General features: G+C 33.2%; 1 protein-coding gene across 1 annotated transcript; it reads left to right on the forward strand.

Moving 5' to 3' along the window:
- The first annotated feature begins 8,742 nt into the window (after window positions 1-8,742).
- On the forward strand, window positions 8,743-10,564 carry LOC148605202 (uncharacterized). The gene is made up of 2 exons (XM_088547750.1): window positions 8,743-9,828; window positions 10,450-10,564. The coding sequence occupies exons 1-2, from the start codon at window positions 9,035-9,037 to the stop codon at window positions 10,559-10,561; spliced, it is 906 nt and encodes a 301-aa protein (XP_088403876.1). The 5' UTR covers window positions 8,743-9,034; the 3' UTR covers window positions 10,562-10,564.
- The last annotated feature ends 272 nt before the right edge of the window (window positions 10,565-10,836 follow it).

The raw sequence follows: 10,836 nt of genomic DNA on the forward strand, positions 1-10,836 counted from the left end.
TGATGGTTGTCATTACTTAGTATATTTTATCTCATAAGGCAGGAAAGTAACGGGAGACCTCAAAATACCTAAGTATTCATTTTTTTTTCCGTTAACACGTAAAAGCTTTCACATAACACAATTTAAATGACGGTTATCAGTAGTTAGCCAATTATTAGCTAGCGTTTCAATGTGCAAAATGTACGACAGGTTACCACTTTTTAGTCTGAGGAAACATAAAAATTATTTTATTTATATAATGACATTTCACATGTTTCTATTATTTTTCTGTAAACAGGAAGTTGTAGTCAAATTTTTATGAAAATTGGACATCAGCGTCCTGTTAACTGGACATTTTGATGATCCTGATATTGAGATTGAAAGCAGGGTATCACTAGTGAGCCATCGCTCACAAATTTCTTGTTATCTTATTTAGAAATATAACACACAGGGATAAAAAAGTAGTGTGATAATTGTAGGCATAGTCTATAAATGACTACAGATGTGTTTCATCGTCTCATGAAATGTCATTTAAACGGTGTTTTTTTCCTGTGAGATTAGGGCTGTTCCAGTAAAAACATACATGGAACCCGGGGACGGCATTTTAAAAAAAAATATATACTTGGTTGTTGGAAAATGCATCTATGGCACGTTACTTAGCTTGGAAATTTGCTTCTGTGAGTGGTTGTTGGGGAAAATGAAGGAATATTCTGTTGAAAGTTGTTTTTTACTTTCTCGAAATGGTCCAAAATGAATCTCTGTCTTTGTATAAACCTTTAATATAGTTGAGTTACGCGCTTTTATTGCCGGAAGTTTTTGACATTATTCTCCCGGTATTCTCGGGGTTTTGCTTCGGAGCAATATTGCAACCCGAGACGCCCGAACATCAGAAAAGATGTCAACTTCCGTCGTTTGTTGATGTGGTTCATAAGTGTTCCTCATCTCTCGATTTTTATGTAGATTAGACCGTTGGTTGTCCGGTTTGGATAGTTTAACACTAGTAATTTTTGGGGCCCTTTATAGCTTACTTTTCGGTGTGATCCAAGGCTCCGTGTTGAAGACCGTACTTAGACTTACTATTATGGTTTATACTTTAAATAAATTGTGACTTGGATGGAGAGTTGTCTTATTGGCACTCATACCACATCTTCTTATATCTATTCAGTGTGTCTAAATTATCATCAAAGCAACTCTTCCACAATTAAACTTCTTTTGAAACTGAATGAACAGTTGTTAAATCACCATGTAGTCATTGCATATTGATATCAAGAATAACCCATTCCAAAACTTCAAAATGAAAGGGTATGAGCTATGGAGTGAATGAGTAGGTGACAAAAACACCAAATTATCAAAGAACAGGGCTTTTAGTCAACAATGGACAAAATTTCCATACCCTTAAACAAGATAGTCCCTTGTGTGCAAATGAGCAGAATTTTCCAAATTGATAAACATCAATATTACTTTATACTCTCTTGTTCCTCACCTGCACAGAGTGCATGCAAACTTGAGTGATGCTTAAATACAGCAGATTTCCAGCTGAAAGTGCTAGGTATACAGGAAGAGAAGTTTTCTTGAAATCATTGATCCCCGATAAAACAAATTTTAGGAAACTTCACACAACTATCAAGGCAATCATATGGATACACACAGAAATTTCAACTTGTTAGATGAGATACAAAATAGTTCATGGTAATACACCAGCTTCATATACAGTCACTGTTGTACAGTGTGGATCAATAAAACTTCAGCATTATCTTCTATTTCTCTTCACATACCAAATATCATCGACCTGTGATATAAAGTGGTTATTGAAAATTTGCTATGGACAAATACTCTCACAATTGCGAATACCAGAAGGGTAATCCCTATATTCTGGCCTTCGAATTTGCTCTTAGACGACAAAAATCAAGATTTAGCTATGCATTGAAAAGAGGATATGTGTGCATAAAAATGAATGTTAATATATGAAATGATTTTAATGTACATATATGTGAATGCACAAGATGTAAAAGCATAAGTCTATACTTGAATATATGCAACATGCAAGAAATAGGCAAAACAACGAATATATGTTTTTTAATCAGTGTCTTAGCTAGGCAAAATGGAAGGCGCAGTGCCCCGCCCCTCTGCCATATTACCCACTTAGTGCCCATTTATAATTATCTGAAGATTACACTTTTGTTAATAAATTGCACCAAGCCAGTTAAGAAGTGTCACCTTCATTTACCATATCCTGTCGTAATTAACCCTCAGGTATACCTGAGGTAATTGGTGATCATTCAGCTGATCAGGGTTGTCGGATGATAATCATTTACAAGTAGAAATTGGATCCCGATTGGATCTATCACCATTTCATGGACAGCCAATCATTGGTTAATAATTATTTTCTTTTGTACAATTAATTTTAAAAATATTTTCAAGTTGAAAGGTCTATGTTATATAGAACCATGGGTGTAAACAATTGCATGTTGCGTATGTTTGTTTATTCAATATGTCAGTTATCTCTGTCAGTTCAATTCTTTTTAAAAATTTCTAGATCGTCAACAGTATAGGTAATTTTTTAAAAGTTAAAATTACATTTTGCCTCAAAGTATGTCATAAATGTTAAGAATCACTTGCCCTTAATCTTTATGGTGTGATAGTATACTGCTTTAAATTCTACAAACGTAAATTTTTGTCTACACATCATTCTTGTATTATTTAATAAGAATACATACATACAAGAAAAGCAAATAAAAACATGAATAAAGATATTTTTGACTTAATGGAAACATTGAGGGTGTTGCCCATCCCCTATTTTCAAATCCTAGCTAGAACACTGATTATGTGTAAATGGAATGAAGCATTCATGAAATCATGCAATGTCTTGCTATTATCTGTATGAAATACATGTATTTCACATGCAGTTGAAATATATAAAAATTAAAGAATCACCATGGGAATAGTGTTAAAGAATATATTTGAATTTTAATATACAGATAAATGAACGCAAGCAGTAAAAGCACTAGTCTATACATGAATATGTGCAACGTGCAAGTGATAGGCAAAACTACAGAATATGTATAAATGAAATGAAGCATTCATGAAATCATGCTATGTCTTGCTATTATCTGTATGAAATGTCTCACATGCAGCTGAATTATATAAAAAAGTAATGTATCACCATGGGAATACTGTTAAAGAATATTTATAAATTTTAATTTGCTTCAGTTGGTGCCTATAAAACTTGGGTTTTTACCTCTATGGGTGGGTAGGAGTGGAAAAATATCGCTTCTATGGGAGGTTACCCCAATTTTTAAGTGCCTTCCCCCGTCCCATGTATGTTTTACTGGAACAGCCCTTAGCATTTTATATGAAAGACACTGTTGATGTAATTATTTTCAGGTTAACCTTTATCAAATGATAAAAGGTTTGACATGTATGTTCAGATGTTACACACACATACACTAATAATTGTGTTTGTCATTTAATAGACACAATGTTGTGATGTGACAGTGGTGTCAAAACTTTTTCTATGATTTACATATTATATTTTAATACTTAATTTAAATTGTAAGGAATGACTGTCATATCATATGTATTTCTGTCTCTAAAGAAATGACCTCGATCACGAGGTGCACTTTAAATACATGTAGCTTTGGAAGCAGATTACATTCTGTTGTGCACCACTGAAATTGAGTTCATTTAAAGTAGTCAGAAAAAAAGTATTACATTCATTCCTAAAAAATGCTTCTTGTCAGTGATATGTCATAATGCTTCAATAAACTTCATATTAACCACTGTACACAAACAATAATTTCAATCATCATAAACTCGTGTATCGTTACGGTGTGTCCATCTGCGCTATGAAAACTGATTTGTTCAACGTGTCATAGTTTTCATTTCCTCATTCGAATACCACGGACTTGACTTTTTATGAGCAACTTGGCGGGTGTCTCTAGAAAGGAGAGGACGCTTACCCTACCAGCGCTTCTGGTCCATGTTCCCAGTTTTCAGTGGATAAGGCTAGAAACCACTAATTCCACTTCCCATAGGCTTCTATGCAAATTTCACAATATTCAATGGCTTCTCTGGACTTTACCTTAACTTTAACCTGCAGAGGACTATATATCAGCATGATTCTACATATGTCAGCTCACAATCCTCAGAATGGCATGTGGGGTTAGCAGACTTGCAGTGCAGTACTGGTCACCGGAAGTGAAGTGTCTATAAATATCATGGGAAATCCCAGTGTTTTCACAAGATAGGGGTATATTTAGAAATCATTATGGAGATTAGGCTTCACATCACAAGAAGCAAAATGCACCTATAAAATGTACAGAAATGTTTTTCCTTTCAGAAACTGTTTCAAATTTTTTCACAGCACTATGAGGAACAGGGGTAATTTCTGCGTAGGACTATTTTTGCGTACGTTCCAAATGCTTATTGGTTGAATTGGTGGTCTGTAACCTGGAGTCCAAGATGTTCATTTGCTTTTGTTACTTTTTTATGTATGACTTTAGTTACTTTATGTTCTTTGTTGTGTATGTCTGTTTTCCATGGCTGTTCTTTGTCCCTGGATTATTATTCTTTTGATTACCGCTATAATCTTGATTACTCTTTCAACTGGTTCAATTGTTGCAAGGGAAGTAACTTGAAGTAAGAAAACTCCTATTTATGTACCGTCTGTATTTCATGTTTTAGCCGATGCTGGGTTGCTTATTTATTCTTAGTTTCTTTGTGTACTTCTGTTATTTATGGTATTCTGTCTGTTTCCATGGTCTAGTCTTTGTATAGGATTATGAATATCTTTATCATTTCCTTGTTCCTTGTTACAATCTTTTACTTCGATGAATGAGTTAAATAAAAAAGAAGTAAATGTTAATTAATAACCTGTTTGGAAAATTAATCAGTTTCAATTACACTCCTTGAAACATTCACATTTCCCATTTCAGCGCTCATTCATCAAATACGGTGTGTTGTTTTTGATGACCCATAAACATTTAAAACACTTCATGCTAGGAAAAAAGAAAGACTGATCATTACTTGAACCATTTAAGAATCAGAGAGTCAAAAAAAAAAACAACAACAAATTCATGATGTCCAGACAATAACTTGATTTATTGTGAATGGATTTTCTTGACATTGTAACATAAAAAGACTAACTGTTAAGGTATTACGAAGAAAAGGGACCTGGAACTAGTAACAAGCATGTTCATGATATGCAAAAGTGAAAGGCCGCTTTAAAATTACAAAAATGTGCTACAACACAATAGGATTGCCGGAATTGCTTTAGGTGTTGTCACTTCATCTGATAATACAGATAATAACCTTAGTGAAAGTGAAAATATCTCTGAAAATGTGCCCCCAAAATGAAGGCTTGGATTTATTTAGAGGTTTTGCCTTATATTTAGGAATTAAGGATTATAAAAGAGCGACTGCGAAATTCTTATATATCCTATGTCAAATATTTAATTGCAATCAAAATTCATAACTGCATCAAACTTGAATGGTGTTTCGATACTTGCCCCAACAGTTCAGGGTTCGACCTCTGCGGTCGTATCAAGTACACCACGTGAAGCATTTAATTTTGTTCAGGAGATTTACAAAAAATAATTGCACGGGAAAAGACAAGGAAGTTGATTCACAGTAATCTCAACGTAAGATTTAATTGACCCAAATGATAGTACTTACACAATTTTACACAGGCCACCAAAGATAAATTCCTAGATACAAATATATAGTTCTTGGTAGAGATTCCTCATATTTTGTAAGACATAATTCCAAATCATCTTCAAAATGTACAGAAGAAGATATTTAGAAAATGCTGGAATTTTTAATCAACAACATATTTGTCCAGTGTGGTGGACGCGTTTTTCAACAAACGGTCGGCATTCTAGTGGGAACAAATTGTGCTCCTGTATTTGCCCACATACTCCCTCACTCTTATGAGGCTGACTTTATAGCTCATCTGATCCGAAGGAAATAATATTGTTTAGCTAGATCCATTAATATCAGTTTCCGCTATAAAGATGACGTCTTAATTTTAAACAGTCCTAATTTTGGGAATTTGATACATCGCATCTACCTCTAAAGAACTTGAGATAAAGGATACTGAATAGACTGTGAAGTCAGTCTCATATCTTCACCTACACTTAGGAATGGATGGTAAAGGAAAACCACTGACCAAACTTTACGACAAACGTGAATTTTCATTCAGAATTGTCAACTTTCCTTTCATCTGTGGCAGCATCCATTCAGCACCTGCGTATGGAGTGTTCATATCAGAACTCATACGTTATGCCATAGCTTGCCGAAACTACGCAGACTTTTTTTAATCGCACTAGAACTCTAGCAAACAGGCTTCTGGTGCAAGGTTATGTTACCACAAGACATGTCATCACTACAGAAGTTTTATGGTCGTCATCATGAATTCACTCGTGGATCGTTATGGTGTATCCATCTGCACCATGAAAACTTTTACAACCTACGAAAAAGAATTCATAAATTAGTTTGCAGTTTATCATTCAACATTTTTATTTCAGGGGCGAAGTTAGACATACAGTTGCTACACAACTGAATTTACACATAATTGCGGAACAAATAACCATACACAAATCTTTTGTGTTTTAAAGGAAACATATAACTAACAGAAGATTATCTGATGTAAAGAAATATATCTGTCCACATTATATTAGTGTCTTCTTTTTTCTAGATACTGACTGTTCTTGGGATTTAATAACATTGTGGATCCTAACGCTCATATCTGCCATGTGAAAAATCATAATCCCCTCAAGGAAGCTGTCAGGGTTGTTTCTGGATTTTTAACATGTATAAAAAAAACAAAAAGTAATGTTCTTTAAATTGAAACGATGGGCATGAAATTGTAGAAAAGATTCATATACGCTTGAAGATTTGATAGACTAGGTATCATTTTAACACTGACTTATTGTTTGTTCCCTGCAGGTGGTTGCCAGATGATAACTTACGAGAGTTCGAAGATTTTGTTTTCAATCTTTGCTTGCTAATGTAGCACTGTAAAGTTCATAAATATTTATTGAAGTTCCGAGAACGATCTCACCTTTTAGTTCTCCAATTGTTTTTTTTTTAAATCAGTCATTGAGCCTCCTTTGTTTTTGATTTTCAAACTGCATTCTCCCCATAATACCTTCCGTTTTTTAAATGAGTCAACTTTGTACGAAAATATGTTCATTAAAAAGAAGGAATATGGTGGTAGGTAACAGGGTATAACCTAAATACACAATGAGAAATATTTTCAGAGATTGCCAAAAAGTCATCCCTGTCGTCATGTACTATTTTGAATGAACTTTTTTCATGTTTTCGTTTATCAGATATTATTTAACCACAATAAGGAGGGAGATAAGAGTTTGAGGTATCATAATCTGTAAGAAATTTCTATTTGCATTCATGCGCACACACGTGTCAGCTTTGTTCTTACGAGGTTTTAAAATTAGCTTACAAATATGTTTTATTCGCATGTTTAAATGTGTGAACACATGTATTATAAAATGAAATTTACCACAAACCATATATCATTGACAAAAGGATCACACTTTTTAATAACTAAAAAAGTTAATATTATGATAGAAGTCTACCTATATTTATTCTACAAATGATGAGACGAACGCGAAGATTTGAAATGTAATTAAAATTTAAGATTAATTTATAAAAGTGGATGAAAATGTATAAGGTAATTTCATAGAAGGTTTGTTGTACAAGATAATTGTACTTTACAAACAATGAATAATAAATCCCCCCTAAAATATCGGCCATGTTTTTTAATTTCTTCAATTCCGCGGAAACTTCATTTAGACAAATAAAGCATCGCTGCTGTTACCAATCAATACGGAGAAGTTATAAAAATATCAAAACGTGATGTTAATTTAAAAATGCAGAAGGACAAATAATTTGTATTATTGCGAATTTCAATATGCCATACACTTATTTGAAGGAGTTAAAATTTCAACAAAATCATCAGAATAAACTTTCATTCGAGAACAGCCCTTTAAATTAAAATTATGTTTTGACACTTTGTAGTCCGAATCGAACAAATGTTAAAATTATGTCATTTACAAAATATTGAAATTAGACTGAAAGAAGAACTCGAATGACAAACATTTATTTTTGGGGCGTATAATTCATGGTTGTGTTGTGTAACAAAATCTTTCAAAAGTTTTGTCTTTAACCTTTCGGTTTTTAATTGTAAACAAGGACAAACTCGCACAAAAATAACGTCAAGAATACTTTGGAACGAACTGCGGTTTTAAATCGTTGAAAACCACAAAGATAAAAGGCACAATAAACCGCAGACAGGTATACATGTATTTATAAAAGCGTGGGCCTTGATATTTATCTGCAGATTTTTTTGTTAATACGATTGCACGAACGAGATAAAAATATAAATGAATAATCTATGGTGATGAGTAGGCAAATTATCTTCAATGAATTGTACATTTTGTATTTATATGTAAATATAGATACACCAGGTATTACGCACGAGAGTATGAATCTCTTTCTTTCTTGAATTTAAAGGAATTACAAACCATTTGATGTGATCTCAATACTTACATGTGAGTTTTGTTTAAAAGTACTCATCGCTACCTATCTGCATAAATAGATGATATATGATATCTCCATTCATTTAAACCCAACAGTGCATTATAATATACCTGTTGAAGTCGTATGACGACAGGTAATATTTACAGTAAAATCTATTTACTTTTCTTTTACTGTTTTAATAAGATTAATAAGTAATAATTATAACTGTTCATGATTCAAAATGTAAACAAGAAAACAAACGGCAGATAAATATGTTAAGCTGCAATAATACTAAATATTGTGAAAATTAAGAATAGAAACAGCACTTTAAATCAGTTCTATACTGTAGAAGACTGATATACAGTTATGCAGGTTTGATATGAAAACTTAAGTGAAAATTTACCGTAGATGGGATTGGTGGCGTGTATTATTTACATAGTTGGTATACGTAAACCACAGTTTTTTTGCTGTGTCTCGTAAATATCTATGGGACAGTAGTAGTTTGAAATATTTTACAATGTCTGGAGAGAAAATGGATGAGATATTCTCGAGCTGTTCATTAAATAGAGTTCCGAAAACGGATTCATGTACTAAATGTTATTCGGAAATATGTGGTACTTGTCAAATTAGACAGGACTTTCTTTACAATGAGGTTACCTCAAAGAAACACAGTTCCGAGTTATATGTGGATCAGATATACACTTGTAATAAATGTGACCAATCTTGGATGGACAAATATTATTTTTGTTTTAATTGTGGAAGGCTGGTCTGTGAGTCCTATGTTGATGGACATGAAACTTGTCCCGATCTACACAGTCTGGTTGAGAGTGACGTCATTAAACGAAGGAGACTCATGAAGACATGCAAGGACCTCGAACAGTTTGAGACCACTCTGAAAAGGAACAAAGAAGATTTGGAAAATATTCGGAAGGAAGAACAAAACTCCGAACTTTTACTTTCATTGACTCAGGCATCAACTTGCCTTAGGACAAAAATAGATGAAACAATTAATTCGTTTTCTAAAGAATCGAAAATATTTCAGGACAAAGTATTTGGAATTGACCAATACATACAACAACAAAGTTCATCATTTGAAAAATTGAAGGGACGTCTACAAAACATTAAAACTGATACTTTTCCCGTGGCATTTCTACAACATATTACGGAATGGGACAATTTATTTTCACGATTGTCACAAAATCAGTCTAAATTAGACCTATCTGGATTACGCAACACTTCTATAGCGAATGTTGAATGTAAAACTATTGACTATGATAAGCATTTTGTTAACAATATTCTTGGTGTATGTGGGTAAGGTTTCAATATCAACAACAACTAACCATTTATTTCAATGAAACACCAGATTTAAAGAGTTTCATTTCCACAAGATAAAACGTATTTCCTCACCTGTTTCGTTGAAAGCTTTACCATGTATTCATATCATAAGACTATTTAAATTGAACTTAATTTATCAATATAGGTGTTTAAAGAACAAACAAAAACTAAATTGAAGCCAGTTGAAATACCTGAATTGGTTGTGCGTAACCATATGTAGGAAAAATGAGTTGCACATGTGCTGCACGTACTGTTCACAGTATCCAGCGTATCAAGACGTTATATTCGGCACGCGCAGCGCTACCCTATATTGTCATGTCTTTTATTTTGTCATTTGTTTTTAGAACATTTATAGCTTCTTCCAACACACAGGAACTAAGTTATACATATTATTTATTTTAAAAAAAAATGTTCAATTTGATGCATTTAAATTTTGCATAGGTGGTGTATCGTTCACTTAAAATCTAACTGCGTGTTATCTAATGAGTTTAAGTTGCAACCACGTCAATTGTGAATGAATTTTTAAACAACAACAAAAATAACATTTTTTTAGACCGCCTTGTTAGCCACATAATTTTGTAGTTCTTAAATTTTCAGTAAAATACCAGATAGTGACAGGAATAATTCCAAGCAATATGTTCATGGTGATGATCTATCTGAAACAACAGGTCCTACGGCGTCAAATTCGGAAAGTAACTATGGAAGGTAATAATATTGTTTTATGTATGTTTTTTTTAATTTTAAATGTAAACTTAAGCAGGCAGTAATGCAGGCGTGCGTTAATATGTTTACAGAAGGACCCGGTGTTTTCCTCTTTAGATCTAAAATTTTCGTTTCTTCAAACGTCATGCCAAACAATATGTGTCGCTGATAAATTTTCCGACATATTTCCGGATGCGCATCAGTTACTCTGTGGATCGTGACGGTTTATCCTTCTGCGCCTTAGAAGCGATTTGTTCACTCTATCATAGTTTCCTTGCCTCA

The sequence above is a fragment of the Perna viridis genome, chromosome 10 (assembly GCF_037379345.1).
Source record: "Perna viridis isolate PV_CMFRI_1.1 ecotype Kerala chromosome 10, ASM3737934v1, whole genome shotgun sequence".
In the NCBI taxonomy this organism is placed as follows: Eukaryota; Metazoa; Mollusca; class Bivalvia; order Mytilida; family Mytilidae; genus Perna; species Perna viridis.

Coding starts and splice junctions, on each gene's coding strand:
- LOC148605202 (XM_088547750.1), top strand. CDS start 9,035: ATGTCTGGAGAGAAAATGGATGAGATATTCTCGAGCTGTTCATTAAAT. Junction 9,829..10,449: donor AATATTCTTGGTGTATGTGG/GTAAGGTTTCAA, acceptor TTAAATTTTCAG/TAAAATACCAGATAGTGACA.